The sequence below is a fragment of the Carcharodon carcharias genome, chromosome 8 (assembly GCF_017639515.1).
Source record: "Carcharodon carcharias isolate sCarCar2 chromosome 8, sCarCar2.pri, whole genome shotgun sequence".
Lineage (NCBI taxonomy): Eukaryota > Metazoa > Chordata > Chondrichthyes > Lamniformes > Lamnidae > Carcharodon > Carcharodon carcharias.
Window position 1 is genome coordinate 37,846,032 of NC_054474.1, and position 16,218 is coordinate 37,862,249.

The 16,218-nt window shown below is 44.9% G+C and overlaps 1 protein-coding gene across 5 annotated transcripts in view; it reads left to right on the forward strand.

Annotated features, from left to right (window-relative positions):
- rapgef6 (Rap guanine nucleotide exchange factor (GEF) 6) overlaps positions 1-16,218 on the forward strand; it is a 419,806-nt gene that overhangs the window by 101,926 nt on the left and 301,662 nt on the right. For all 5 annotated transcript variants that reach the window (XM_041193252.1, XM_041193254.1, XM_041193259.1 and 2 more), the window contains exon 2: positions 1,286-1,356. In XM_041193252.1, the coding sequence (XP_041049186.1) occupies positions 1,286-1,356 (71 nt within the window). The remainder of the gene's footprint in view (positions 1-1,285; positions 1,357-16,218) is intronic.

Consider the following 16,218-nt stretch of genomic DNA (forward strand, 5'->3'; position numbering starts at 1 on the left):
CTTACTGACACATTTGAAAGCAACATTTAAAAGGACACTTGGTTGTAGACACGTAAGTCAAGAGGAATCTGTATGTTGTATGTGTCAATACATTTCCAAGTAGTTTTGAACTTGTGCTTCATTTTTTGGATGGGCAAATTATCAGAAGAAGAGAAACAGCAGACATTTTGTCACCAGGACAAGTAGCAGGTGGGCCTTTTGGAACTTGGCTGGGTGAGTGGTGCTGCTTGTGGAAGACTGTACGCAACCCACATGGCGTACAGAGTCAGTTTCTTGGATATCTGTGAAGAGTGTGTCATCAGGATGCTGCGCTTCACTGGGCAGATGATGTATGCAACGTTTTGCAGATTGAATGTTGGTCACCACTTGCATCTCCCAGTCTTCAGTGCACAGCAAGTTGCTAATGTTATTTTTGCCAGAGCAAACCAGTGCATTACTTTCTCAATGAACTCCAATGCCTGAATGAGAGAGCTCTGGAACCTTGTGTACAGGGTATAATAAAAGCTCTCTTTTAGCTATCAGGACACCAGAAGATGAGCAAGCAATGTAACTTGAACAGGATGGACTTCCATTACATCAGTGTAAAGCTGATGTGTCATCACTACAGAAAAATAATGCAAATATATATCAGGTTTGCTTGCAGCTGCCATGACAGGTTCATCTTGCATCACTTTATCCATCCCCTTAGTTTTGCACCCATCCAGGAATGTGTGCTAGGAGACGAGGAAATGCCCCCTGGAGATATGCTGATGATATCCACCTTAAGCTCTCCAAACCTGAATAATACAGGTACTTTCATAGCTACCTTGCCCTTCAGAAGTCTGACTGAAATTTGCGTGGTTCCTCAACAAACAAGCTTTGCTGAAAATAATACATCAGCTATATAAGTTCCCTTTTATTTCTGTTCCTTTTCCCCTTGCATGCCTTCACTTAGCACTTATATGATGCAAGATAGCAGAGTTCAGAAACTTGATGGCAGTAACTGACCACTCTTTTTGCTGCTGTTGACACTCCACTTCAAATGCACAGCTGCATATCCATCATATTATTTTAACTTTACATCCTGTGCAGTTTAATAAATGTTTTTAATGAGAACTTCTGGAAATTTAGAAGCAGTATGGTACAGTAAGTCTCTTGTAAATTCTGTTTTGTACTTGAATATGCATGTCCTTTGCATGATTAATCTATTTAGCACCGAATTCCTTGAAGGCGAAAGAATGTTTTGAAATACGGTTGTTATTTAGTTTGTACTTGAACTGAATATGCTTTTTTTTTTCTTGAACAGGATTTAGAAATAATATACTCTCACCTCCATGGCATGGATGTACTATCTAATTTGAGGGAGCACCAACTCAGGTAAGTGTGGTTTAAGGGCCTGGCACATATAAGGTTAAGGTGGGACCGAGTACAGTACTGCCCACACAGTGATGTAAGAGAATTCAACCTACACCTCAGGGTCAGTCTAGTGTTAGACAGAGCCAAATGCACAAGCAAGCATGGAGATAGCTCCAAGCTTGAATCTTTTACTGTGTATATGTACATAGCTCTTGTAGTTAGTAAGTACATACAGTTAGCCTACTTAACACGACAAAGTCTTCATTAAGACCTACCGAAAGGTATCCAACACCCTGCGACATGGTGGCAGCGTTTGGAAAAACCAAGAACCCCAGAGAGGCTGGAGCAGAAAATCAAAAGCTGGAAAATTAAAGGAGCAGCATTCTGACCTGACTGAAAGCACCTGAAGCGCATACACAGAGGCAGATCACCTGAGAGCAGAATTGGAAGCAGAGGGCTCAAGAAAAAAACTCTGCTGTGCAGCTGAGGACTCAATCGTGTGGGCGTCCAGTTTGAATACCCAGGGATTGCAGAATCAAAGGACCTAGCAGGGGTGAGCTAAAGAATTAAGTTCTTGGCCAGAACTAGTTTAAAAACATTTTCAATTTTGTAAAGACCTGAGCTGCCAGTTTCTGAAAGCAGTGTGGCCAGCCAGAGTCCTACGTCGGCACCTGAACATGTGGCATCCGAGCTCACTCCGAAAAGGGAGGAGCAATTAATTAATTTGGAATAATCGCGACTAAAGAATCAGCTTTAAAGATCAGCAAAGGCCAGAATTCGAGTCATTCATGACCCTAAAGCATTGCGCTGAAATGGGGAAGTCTGCAGCCAGTCAATGCAAGCAGCCATTGTTTAAAAATTTTTCACAGCTGAGTGCGAGTGCTATTGCAGTGGGAGCCTGCCAAAACCAGCTAGCGAGGGCAAACCCTTTGTCTTCAAATGAACAGTGGCGCCATCTTGGACTTCAGCAACTTCTCAAAGCTGAACCTACACCTCAAAAAATTTTTAACCATGAATCAAAAATCCAACTTTGGCCCAACCCAACAGAAAATTTGGATATCCTGGAGAGGAGAATTCTTAAGCTACCAGAGTACATCAGGTCTAAGTTGAGCATAGATCATAGAACATAGAAACTTGGAACAGGAGGAGACCTTTTGGTCCTTCGAGCCTGCTTCGCCATTCATTATGATCATGGCTGATCATCCAACTCAATAGCCTGCTCCTGCTTTCTCCTCATATCCCTTGATCGCTTTCACCCCAAGAGGTATATCTAACTCCTTCTTGAAAACAAACAATGCTTTGGCCTCAACTACTTTTTGTGGTAAGGAATTCCACAGGCTCACCACTCTCTAGGTGAAGAAATTTCTCCTCATCTCAGTCCTAAATGGTCCACCCCATATCCTCAGACTGTGACCCCTGGTTCTGGACTCACCCACCATCGGTAACATCCTTCCTGCATCTACCCTGTCTATTCTTGTTAGAATTTTATAGGTTTCTATGAGATCCCCCCTCATTCTTCTGAACTCCAGTGAATATAATCCTAACCGACTCAATCTCTCCTCATATGTCAGTCCCGTCATTCCATGAATCAGTCGGGTAAAACTCCCTGTATAGCAAGTACATCCTTTCTCAGATAAGGAGACCAAAACTACACACAATGTTCTAGGTGTGGTCTCAGCAAGGCCCTGTACAACTGCAGTAAGACATCCCTGTTCCTGTACTCGAATCCTCTGGCTATGAAGGCCAACATACCATTTGCCTTTTTTACTGCCTGCTGCACCTGCATGCTTACCTTCAGCGACTAGTGTACGAAGACACCCCGGTCTTGTTGCACATTCCCCTTTCTCAATTTATAGCCATTCAGATAATAATTTGTCTTCCTGTTTTTGCGACCAAAGTGGATAACCTCACATTTATCCACATTATACTGCGTCTGCCATGCATTTGTCCACTCACTCAGCTTGTCCAAATCACACTGAAGCATCTCTGCATCCTCTTCACAGCTCACCCTCCCACCCAGCTTTGTGTCATCTGCAAATTTGGAGATATTACATTTAATTCCCTCATCTAAATCATTAATATATATTGTGAATAGCTGGGGTCCTAGCAGTACCCCACTAGTCACTGCCTGCCATTCAGAAAAAAGACCTGTTTATTCCTACTCTGTTTCCTGTTTGCCAACCAGTTTTTTATCCAGTTCAATACACTACCCTGATCCCATGCGCTTTAATTTTACACGCCAACCCCTGTGGGTCTTTTCAAAAGCCTTCTGAAAGTCCAAATAAGCCACGTTCACTGGCTCCCCCTCATCAACTCTACTAGTTACATCCTCGAAAAATTCCAGTAGGTTTGTCAAGCATGATTTCCCTTTTGTAAATCCATGCTGACTCTGTCCGATCCTGCCACTGTTTTCTAAGTGCTTGCTATTAAATCTTTTACAATGGACTTTAGAATTTTCTCCACTACCAACGTCAGGCTGACTGGTCTATAATTCCCTGTTTTCTCTCTACCTCCCTTTTTAAATAATGGGATTACATTAGCTACCCTCCAATCTGTAGGAACTGTTCCAGAGTCTATAGAATCTCGGAAGATGACCACCGATGCATCCACTATTTCTAGGGCCACTTCCTTAAGTACTCTGGGATATAGATTATCAGGCCCTGGGGATTTATCGGCCTTCAATCCCATCAATTTCCCCAACACCGTTTCCCTACTAATACTGATTTCTTTCAATTCCTCCCTCTCACTAAACTGTGTTCCCCAACATTTCTGGGATGTTATTTGTGTCCTCCTTTCTGAAGACAGAACCAAAATAAGTATTTAGTTGGTCAGCCATTTCTTTGTTCCCCATTATAAATTCCCCTGTTTCTGATTGTAAGGGACCTACATTTGTCTTCACCAATCTTTTTCTCTTCACAAACCTAAAGAAACTTTTAGTCAGTTTTTATGTTCCCTGCAAGCTTACTCTCGTACTCTATTTTCCCCTTTATCAACCCCTTGGTCCTCCTTTGCTGAGTTCTAAACTGTTCCCAATCCTCAGACCTGTTGTTTTTTCTGGCCAATTTGTATGCCTCTTCCTTGCATCTAATACTATCTCTAATTTCCCTTGTAAGCCATGGTTTGGCCACCTTTCCTGTTTTACCTATGCGCCAGACAGGAATAAACAATTATATAAAAACAAAAAAACTGCGGACGCTGGAAATCCAAAACAAAAACAAAAACAGAATTACCTGGAAAAACTCAGCAGGTCTGGCAGCATCGGCGGAGAAGAAAAGAGTTGACGTTTCGAGTCCTCATGACCCTTCAACAGAACTTGAGTTCGAGTCCAAGAAAGAGTTGAAATATAAGCTGGTTTAAGGTGTATGTGTGGGGGGCGGAGAGAGAGAGAGAGAGGTGGAGGAGGGGAGGGTGTGGTTGTAGGGACAAACAAGCAGTGATAGAAGCAGATCATCAAAAGATGTCAACAACAATAGTACAAAAGAACACATAGGTGTTAAAGTTAAAGTTGGTGATATTATCTAAACGAATGTGCTAATTAAGAATGGATGGTAGGGCACTCAAGGTATAGCTCTAGTGGGGGTGTTTTTTTTAAAAATAATGGAAATAGGTGGGAAAAGGAAAATCTTTATAATTTATTGGAAAAAAAAGGAAGGGGGAAACAGAAAGGGGGTGGGGAAGGGGGAGGGAGCTCACGACCTAAAGTTGTTGAATTCAATATTCAGTCCGGAAGGCTGTAAAGTGCCTAGTCGGAAGATGAGGTGTTGTTCCTCCAGTTTGCGTTGGGCTTCACTGGAACAATGCAGCAAGCCAAGGACAGACATGTGGGCAAGAGAGCAGGGTGGAGTGTTAAAATGGCAAGCGACAGGGAGGTTTGGGTCGTTCTTGCGGACAGACCGCAGGTGTTCTGCAAAACGGTCGCCCAGTTTACGTTTGGTCTCTCCAATGTAGAGGAGACCACATTGGGAGCAACGAATGCAGTAGACTAAGTTGGGGGAAATGCAAGTGAAATGCTGCTTCACTTGAAAGGAGTGTTTGGGTCCTTGGATGGTGAGGAGAAAGGAAGTGAAGGGGCAGGTGTTGCATCTTTTGCGTGGGCATGGGGTGGTGCCATAGGAGGGGGTTGAGGAGTAGGGGGTGATGGAGGAGTGGACCAGGGTGTCCCGGAGGGAGCGATCCCTATGGAATGCCAATGGGGGGGGTGAAGGGAAGATGTGTTTGGTGGTGGCATCATGCTGGAGTTGGCGGAAATGGCGGAGGATGATCCTTTGAATGCGGAGGCTGGTGGGGTGATAAGTGAGGACAACGGGCACCCTATCATGTTTCTGGGAGGGAGGAGAAGGTGTGAGGGTGGATGCGCGGGAGATGGGCCAGTCACGGTTGAGGGCCCTGTCAACGACCGTGGGTGGAAAACCTCGGTTAAGGAAGAAGGAGGACATGTCAGAGGAACTGTTTTTGAAGGTAGCATCATCGGAACAGATGCGACGGAGGCAAAGGAACTGAGAGAATGGGATGGAGTCCAATTGTTGCAGTTCACCCATGCCCTCTTTGAATGTTTGCCATTGCCTATCCACCGTCATCCCTTTTAAGTAACGTTTCCCAATCCATCATAGGCAACTCGCGCCTTATACCACCGTAGTTTCCTTTATTAAGATTCAGGACCCTAGTCTCAGAATTAACTATGTCATTCTCCATCTTAATAAAGAATTCTATCATATTATGGTTGCTCATCCCCAAGGGACCTCGCACAACTAGATTGCCAATTATTCCTTTCTCATTACACAATACACAGTCTAGGATGGCCTGTTCTCTAGTTGGTTCCTCAACGTATTGGTCCAGAAAACCATCCCATATACACTCCAGGGATTCCTCCTCTACAGTATTGTTACTAATTTGATTTGCCCAATCTATATGCAGATTAAAGTCACCCATAATTACAGATGCTCCTTTATTGCTTGCATCTCTAATTTCCTGTTTAATGCCATTCCCAACATCATTACAGTTTGGGGGTCTATATTACAACCCCCACTAACGTTTTTTTGCCTGCCCATACAGATTCCACATCGTCGGAGCTAATATCTTTCCTCGCTAAAAAGTCACTTGAAAGTCAGAAAAAAGTCTTTTGCATATGGGTTTGGTGATCTTGCTGTTGAAGTAATTCTAATGCAATAAATCCTCAACCGGCTTTTATGAAATATTAAAAGCTGTTGATGAATATTTTAATCTTCAAGTTTGTGGAGTGCACAGAGCTTAAAAAAGAGGCCCAAAAAAACCCCAGTAATGTGCCAGAGAGCAGGGAACTTTCCAGAAGTCTCAAAAATACATTGTTTTGGAAATCTTAAACTGCAACAGCAGGTGACAGTGTGGAGTCAGCAGGTGACAGTGTGGAGTAAGCAGCTGGCTGTGAATGAAGGAAAGCTATTAGATGAAACCCAAAATAAACAAACCCTACAAAAGGATATTGAAATATGATTGGAAAATGTTTGTATCAGAAACTGGAAAAATCAGCAACTACCAATCAGCACAACTGCCAAACCAGCAATGAGTGGTTCAATACCATGGAATGAGAAAGAGGATAATAAGATACCCAGATGCCAGAACAACCTCCAAATCAATGGAGATTACCTGCAACAAAAGAGCCTACCAGGTCTTTGACAGTAGTGTGAACAAGATATAGAAAGGAATTAAGGCTCCTAGACCACCGAACCTATGAACTCGGAGACTTGAATTGGGAGATGGGGTAGTAAAAACAGTGTAAATACAAGGGGTAAAATATAATAACTTAAAATACATTGGATGAAGACTTGGGAGGGGGATGTGTAGTATAAGAGTTTGGCACATATAGGGTTAATGTGGGGCTGACTACAGTACCGCACACACAGTAATGTAAGAGAACACTCAACCCTGTAAAAGGAAAATTTAAATAAGGTTGGAAATTAAATAAGGTTTCATTGCTGGAAATGACAACAGAAAACCTAGCCCTGTCGACCCTGCAAAGCCCTCCTTACTAACATCTGGGGGCTAGTGCCAAAATTGGGAGAGCTATCTCACAGACTAGTCAAGCAACAAGTTTTTCCATGTATTTCTGTTTTTGTTTTTGTTTTGGATTTCCAGCATCCGCAGTTTTTTGTTTTTATCAACTGTGCTCTTCTCTGCCGATGCTGCCAGACCTGCTGAGTTTTTCCAGGTATTTCTGTTTCTGTTTTAGTCAAGCAACAGCCTGACATAGTCATCCTCAGGAATCATATCTTGCAGATAATGTCCCAGACACCACCATCACCATCCCTGGTTATGTCCTGTCCCACCAGCAGGACAGACCCAGCAGAGGTGGTGGCACAGAGGTATACAGTTGGGAGGGAGATCCCCTAGGGAGTTCTCAACATCAGCTCCGGACCCCATGAAGTCTCATGGCATCAGGTCAAACATGGGCAAGGAAAACTCCTGCTGCTTACCATGCAATGCCTCCCTCAGCTGATAAATCAGTGCTCCTCCATGTTGAGCACCACTTGGAAGAAGCACTGAGTGTGGCAAGGGCACAGAATGTACTCTGGGTGGGGGAAATTCAATGTCCATCACCAAGAGTGCCTCAGTAGCACCACTACTGACCAAGCTGGCCGAGTCCTAAATAACATAGCTGCTAGACTGGGTCTGCAGCAGGTGGTGAGGGGATCAACAAGAGGGAAAAACATACTTCACCTCATCCTCGCCAACCTGCCTGCTGCAGATGCATCTGTCTATGACAGTATCGGTAAGAGTGACCGCCGCACATGCATTTTGGAGACCAAGTCCCGTCTTCACATTGCGGATACTTCCATCGTGTTGTGTGGCACTACCACTGTGCTAAATGGGATAGATTTCGAACAGATCTAGCAACCCAAGACTAGGCATCCATGCGGCGCTGTGGGCAATCAGCAACAGCAGAATTGTAGTATAAAACAAAAACTTATGGATCGGCATATCTCCCACTCTACCATTACCATCACCATCAAGTCAGGAGATTAGCCCTGGTTCAATGAAGAGTCATTTGAAGGAGAGCGCGGGGGAGGTTATTTGAAAAAGAGCGCGGATTTTGAAGGCAGGTCATTTGAAAAAGAGCGCGGGGAGGTCATTTGAAAAAGAGCATGGATCTTGAAGGCAGGTCATTTGAAAAATTGCGTGGGGGAGGTCATTTGAAAAAGAGCACGGATCTTGAAGGCAGGTCATTTGAAAAAGAGCGCAGAGAGCGCGGAGAGGTCATTTGAAAAAGAGCGTGGATCTTGAAGGCAGGTCATTTGAAAAAGAGCGCAGGGGAGGTCGTTTGAAAAAGAGCGCGGATCTTGAAGACAGTTCATTTGAAAAAGAGCGCAGAGAGTGAAAATAAAAGGAGGGGAAGCTGAAGAGGAGCGACCAGTGTGTGAGTGGCCCAGTGAAGGAGTGGAGCTTTGAGGCTTTGGCTCGAGAGGCTTAGGTGAGCAGAGGCTGAGTAAGAGCTTGCTCCCAGTGGGGTAGGGCCAGGTGAAGTCCTTTAAGTAAATTAGGAATAGGTAATGGAGGCAGCAGTTGGGGCAGTCGAGTGCTCCGAATGCAGCATGTGGGAAGTCATGGACAGCACAATTGTCCCTGATGACTACCTGCAAAAAGTGCATCCAGCTGCAGCTTCTGAGAAGCCGAGTTAGGGAACTGGAGCTGGAGCTGGATGAACTTCGGATCATTCGGGAGGCAGAGGCAGTAATAGACAGGAGATTAAGGGAGACAGTCACCCCTAAAAGTCAGGAGGCAGGCAGGTGGGTGAATGTCAGGAGAGGGAAGGGGAATAGACAGAAAGAGCAGAGCACCCCTGTGGCCGTTCCCATCAACAATAGGTATACCGTTTTGGATACTGTTGGTGAGGATGACCTACCAGGGACAAGTTGTAGTGGTCGCGTCTCTGGCACTGAGACTGGACCCTCAGCTCAGAAAGGAGGGAGGGAAAAGAGAAGAGCAGTAGTGATAGGGGATTCGATAGTTAGGGGGACAGATAAGAGTTTCTGTGGGAGAGATTGAGAATCCTGGATGGTGTGTTGCCTCCCTGGTGCCAGGGTCCACGATATCTTGGATCGAGTTCTCAGTATTCTCAGGAGGGAGGGTGAGCAGCCAGATGTCGTGGTCCATGTAGGGACCAGTGAGGTGGATAGGAAGGAGGAGGAGGTCCTGCAAAGAGAGTTTAGGGAGTTAGGTGCAAAGTTGAAGGACAGGACCTCCAGGGTTGAGATCTCAGGAGTGCTACCCGTGTCACGTGCTAGTGAGGCTAGAAATAGGAGGATAATGCAGCTAAATACGTGGCTAAGGAGATGGTGCAGGAGGGAGGGCTTCATGTTTCTGGACAATTGGGTTCTGTTCCAGGGAAGGTGGAACCTGTAGCGACGGGTTGGTTTGCACCTGAATTGGAGGGGGACTAACATCCTTGCGGGTAAGTTTGCTAGTGCTGCTCTGGGGGGTTTAAACAAGATTTTCAGGACGGGAACCAGAGTGTTAGAGCAGATAGTGAGGTGGAGGAGGATAAAGGTCAAGAGAGGAATGCATGTATAGACAGAAATCAAGGGTCTGTACGTGATAGAAATGTTCTCAGGTGCATCTATTTCAATGCAAGGAATATTGTCGGAAAGGCAGATGAGTTTAGGGCGTGGATTAGCACGTGGGATTACGACATTATTGCTATTACTGAGACTTGGTTGCAGGAGGGGCAGGACTGGCAGCTCAACGTTCCAGGGTTCCGTTGTTTCAGACGTGATAGAGGGGGAGGAATGAAAGGGGGAGGAGTGGCATTACTAGTCAGGGAAAATATCACAGCTGTGCATAAGCAGGACAGCCCAGAGGGCTCGTCTACATAGGCCATATGGGTGGAGCTGAGGAATGGGAAAGGTGTGACCACACTAATATGGTTGTATTATAGACTGCCCAATAGTCAGAGAGAATTGGACGAGCAAATCTGTAGAGAGATAGCAGACCGATGTGAGAAACAGAAAGTTGTGATAGTAGGAGATTTTAACTTCCCACATATTGACTGGGACTCCCATACTGTAAAAGGGCTGGATGGCTTGGAGTTTGTCAAATGTGTTCAGGAAAGTTTTCGAAATCAATATACAGAGGTACCAACAAGAGAGGATGCAATACTTGATCTCCTATTAGGGAACCAGACAGGTCAGGTGACAGAAGTATGTGTAGGCGAACATTTTGGGTCCAGAGACCACAATGTCATTAGTTTTAAGCTAATTATGGATAAGGATAGGTCTGATCCTCGAGTTGAGATTCTAAATTGGAGAAAGGCCAATTTTGTGGAAATGAGAAAGGAGCTAGGAAGAATGGATTGGGATAAGTTGTTTTCTGGCAAGGATGTGTTCAGTAAGTGGAAGGCATTCAAAGGCGAAATTTTGAGAGTGCAGAGTTTGCATGTTCCTGTCAGGATTAAAGGCAAAGTTAACAGGCATAGGGAACCTTGACTTTCAAGGGATATTAGCGATCTGGTTAAGAAGAAGAGAGAGGTGTATAGCAGATATAGGCAACAAGAAGCAAATGAGGTACTTGTAGAGTATAGAAAATGTAAGAAAATACTAAAAAAGGAAATCAGGAAGGCAAAAAGAAGACATGAGGTTGCTTTGGCAGATAATGTGAAGGTAAACCCGAAGGGTTTCTACAAGTACATTAAGAGTAAAAAGATAGTAAGGGACACAATTGGTCCCCTTGAAGATCAGAGTGGTCGTCTATGTGTAGAGCCTCACGAGATGGGGGAGATCTTAAACAGTTTTTTTGCATCAGTATTTACTCAGGAAACTGGCATAGTGCATAAGGAAGGTAGGGAAACAAGCAATAGTGTCATGGAACATATAGAGATTAAAGAGGAGGAGGTGCTTGCTGCCTACAGTGAATAAAGGTAGATAAATCCCCCGGGCCTGACATGATATTCCCTTGGACCTTGAGGGAGACTAGTGTAGAAATTGCAGGTGCCCTGGCAGAGATATTTAAAATGTCCTTAGCCACTGGTGAGGTGCCAGAGGATTGGAGGGTAGCTCATGTTGTTCTGTTGTTTAAAAAAGGCTCCAAAAGTAAACCAGATAATTACAGGCCAGTGAGCCTGACGTCAGTAGTAGGTAAATTATTGGAAGGTGTTCTGAGAGATCGGATATATAATTATTTGGACAGCCAATGGCTGATTAAGGATAGTCAGCATGGCTTTGTGCGTGCTAGGTCGTGTTTAACGAACCTTGTAGAGTTTTTCGAGGAGGTTACCAAGAAAGTAGATGAAGGAAAGGCTGTGGATGTTGTCTACATGGACTTTAGTAAGGCCTCTGACAAGGTCCCACATGGGAGGTTAGTTCAGAAGGTTCAGACACTTGGTATCCATGGAGAAGTTGTAAACTGGATTCGAAATTGGCTGTGTGGGAGAAGACAGAGAGTGGTAGTGGATGATTGCTTCTCAGATTGGAGGTCTGTGACTAGTGGTGTGCCTCAGGGATCTGTGCTGGGACCATTGTTGTTTGTTGTCTATATCAATGACTTGGATGATAATGTGGTGAATTGGATCAGCAAGTTTGCTGATGACACTAAGATTGAAGGCGTTGTGGACAGCGAGGAAGGCTTTCAAAGCTTGCAGACAGATCTGGACCAATTGGAAAAATGGGCCAGAAAATGGCAGATGGTGTGAGGTGTTACATTTTGGAAGGTCAAACCAAGGTAGGACATAAACAGTAAATGGTAGGGCACTGAGGAGTGTGGAGGAACAAAGGGATCTGGGAGTTCAGATACATAGTTCCTTGAAAGTGGCGTCACAGGTAGACAAGGTTGTAAAGAAAGCTTTTGGCATACTGGTCTTCATAAATCAAAGTATTGAGTATAGGAGTTGGGATGTTATGGTGAGGTTGTATCGGACATTGGTGAGGCCAACTTTGGAGTATTGTGTGCAGTTCTGGTCGCCTAACTACAGGAAGGATATCTGTAAGATTGAGAGAGTGCAGAGAAGATTTACTAGGATGTTGCCGGGTATTAAGGACTTGAGTTACAGGAAATAGGTTAGGACTTTATTCCTTGGAGCGTAGAAGAATGAGGGGAGATTTGATAGAAGTTTACAAAATTATGAGGGTATAGACAGAGTGAATGCGAGTAGGCTCTTTCCACTTAAATTAGGAGAGATAAACACGAGAGGACATGGCTTTAGGGTGAAAGGGGAAAGGTTTAGGGGGAACATTAGGGTGAACTTCACTCAGAGAGTGGTGAGAGTGTGGAACGAGCTACCATCTGACGTGATAAATGTGGGTTCACTCTTAAGTTTTAAGAATAAATTGGATAGATACATGGATGAGAGAGGTCTGGAGGGTTATGGACTAGGTGCAGGTCAATGGGACTAGCGAAATGATATTTCGGCACAGACTAGAATGGCCGAATGGCCTGTTTTCTGTGCTGTAGTGTTCTGTGGTTCTATGGTTCTAAAGGAGGGCATGCCAGGAGCAGCTTCAGGCAAATCTAAAAATGAGATGTCAACCTGATAAAGCAAGAACACATGACTACTTGCATGCCAAAGAGCATACACAGCAAGTGATAGAGCTAAGCGATCCCACAACCAACAGATCAGATCTAAACTCTGCAGTCCTGCCACATCCAGTCGTGAATGGTGGTGGACAATTAATTATACCCGCTGGAGGAAGCTGCTCTACAAATATCCCCATCTTCAATGACAATTAAATAAACTCGCTGGAGGAGGTGGCTCTACAAATATCCCCATCCTCAATGATGGAGGAGCACAGCTCATCAGAACAAAAGATGAGGCTGAAGCATTTGCTACAATCTTCCGCCAGAATGCCGAGTGGATGATCCATGCGGGCCTCCTCCGGAGGTGCCCAGCATCACTCATGTCAGTCTTCAGCCAATTTGGTTCACCAAGAAATCGCTGAATGTACTGGATACTGCAAAGGCTATGGGCCCTGACAAAATTCTGGCAATAGTACTGAAGACATGTGCTCCTGAACTTGCCGCGCCCCTAGCCAAATGCAGCTACAACACTGACATCTATCCGACTATGTGGAAAATTACCCAGGCATGTCCTGTGCTTAAGAAGCAGGACAAATCCAACCCGTCAATTACCGCTCCCATCAGTCTACTGCGATCATCAGTAAAGTAATGGAAGGGGTCATCAACAGTCAAGTGACACTTGCTCAGCAATAACCTGCTCACTCACACCCAGTTTGGGCTCTGCCAAGGCCACTCAGCTCCTGATCTCATTACAGCCTTGGTTCAAACATGGACAAAAGAGTTAAACTCCCAAGGTGAGGCGAGAGTGACTGCCCTTGACATGAAGTCCACATTTGACCGAGTGTGGCATCAAGGAGCCTGAGCAAAACTGGAGTCAATGGGTATTGGAGAGGGTGGGGGAAAATTCTCCACTGGTTAGAGTCATACCTAGCGCAAAGGAAGATGGTTGTGGTTGTTGCAGGTCAGTCATCTCACCTCCAGGACATCACTGCAAGAGTTCCTCAGGGTCGCGTCCTCTGCCCAACCATCTTCAGCTACTTCATCAATGACCTTGCTTCCATCATAAGGTTAGCAGCGGGTCTGTTCGCTGATGATTGCACAATGTTCAGCACCATTCACGACTCCTCAGATACTGAAACAGTCCATGTCCAAATGCAGCAAGACCTGGACAATATCCAGACTTGGGCTGACAAGTGGCAAGTAACATTCATGTCATACAAGTGTCAGACAATGACCACCTTCAACAAGAGAATCTAACCATCACCCCTTGACGTTCAATGGCATTACCACCACTGAAATCCCCACTATCAACATCCTGGAGGGTTACCATTGACCTGAAACTGAACTGGACTACCTATATAAATACTGTGGCCACAAGACTAGGTCAGAGGCTAGGAATCGTTCAACAAGTAACTCACCACCTGACTCTCTGAAACAACCTTGTCCACCATCTACAAGGCACAAGTCAGGAGTGTGTTGGAATGCTACCCACTTGCCTGGATGAGTGCAGCTCCCACAACACTCAGAAGCATGACACCGACAAGGACAAAGCAGCCCGCTTGATTGCCACCACATCCACAAACATTCACCGCCTCCACCACAGAAGCATAGTAGTAGCAGTGTCAACCGTGTACAAGGTGCACTGCAGGAATTCACTGAGACTCCTTCCAAACCCACGACCACTACCATCTAGTAGGGGCAGCAGATAGCTGAGAAGACCACCACTTGGAAGTTCCCCTCCAAATGATTCACCATCCTGATTTGGAAATATATTGCGTCCCTTCAGTGTTGCTGAGTCAAAATCCTGGAACCCCCTTCCTAACAGCATTGTGGGTGTACCTACACCACATGGACTGCAGTGGTTCAACAAGGCACCGCCACCTTCTCAAGGGCAACTAGGGATGGGCAATAAAGGCTGGCTTTGCCAGCGAAGCCCACATCATGTGAATGAATTTTTAAAAATGTTTATGTTAGAACTAAATTGGAAGGTTTGTAAGTCAATTCAACCTGAGTATCTTTCCTTGATAACGTTTGAGACACTAAAGTCAGCATGTCCACAATCTAGCATGGAGACAGTTCCAAGCATGAACCCTTTACTGTGTATATGTACATGGCTCCTGTAGTTAATTAATACATACATTTAACCTACTTAAAATGAGTAAGACTTAATTAAGATCTCCTGAATGGTATCCAACACCCAACATCATTAAGTGTGTCCATGAACATGATGTAATGAAATAAAATAATACACTTTTGTGAAGCATTATTTAGATTTATAGAGTCATAGAGGTCCACAGCACAGAAAAGGCCCATTGAATCTGCGCCGGTCAAACAAGTACCTAAATACTCTAAACCCCATTTTCCAGCACTTGGCTCATAGCCTTGTATGTCATGGCATCGCACGTGCACATCCAGATACTTAAATGGTATGAGGGTTTCTGCCTCTACCACCCTTTCAAGCAGTGTTTTGCAGATTCCCACCACCCTCTGGGCGAAAAACTTCTTCCTCACATCCCCTCTAAACCTCCTACCCCTTACCTTAAATCTATGCCCCCTGGTTATTGATCGCTCCACCAAGGGGAAAATTTCTTCCTGTCTACCCTATATATGCCCCTCATAATTTTATACACCTCAATCATGTCCTCCTTCAATCTCTTCTGCTCTAGGGAAAATAACCCCAGTCTATCCAATCTCTCCTCATAACCAAAACTCTCCAGCCCAGGCAACATCCTGGTAAACCTCCTGTGCACTTTCTCTAGTGCAATCACAACCTTCCTATAATGCGGATTCCAAAACTGCATGCAATACTCTAGCTGTGGCCTAACCAGTGTTTTGTACAGTTCCAGCATAACCTCCCTGCTCTTATATTCTATGCCTTGGCTAACAAATGTAAGTATCCCATATGCCGCCTTAATCACCTTATCAACCTGTCCTACCTTAAGGGACCGGTGGACATGTACACCAAGGTCCCTCTGATCCTCGGTACTTCCCAGTGCCCTACCATTCATTGCGTATTCCTGTGCCTTGTTTATCCTGCCCAGGTTCATCACCTCACACTTATCCGGTTTAGATTCCATTTGCCACTGATCAGCCCGTCTATATCCACCTGTAATCTAAGGCTCTCCTCCTCAGTTTTTACCATCCCCCCAATTTTTGCGTCATCCGCAATGTTACTGATCAGTCCTCCGACATTCAATCTAAGTTGCTTAAATATACCACAAACAGCAAAGGACCCAACACCGATCCCTGTGGAAGCCCACTGGACACAGCAATCCAGTCACAAAAGCACCCCTCGACCATCACCCTCTGCTTCCTGCCACTCAGCCAATTCTGGCTCCAATTTGCCAAATTGCCTTGGATCCCATGGGCTCTTACCTTTGTTATCAGTCTTCCATGCAGGACTTT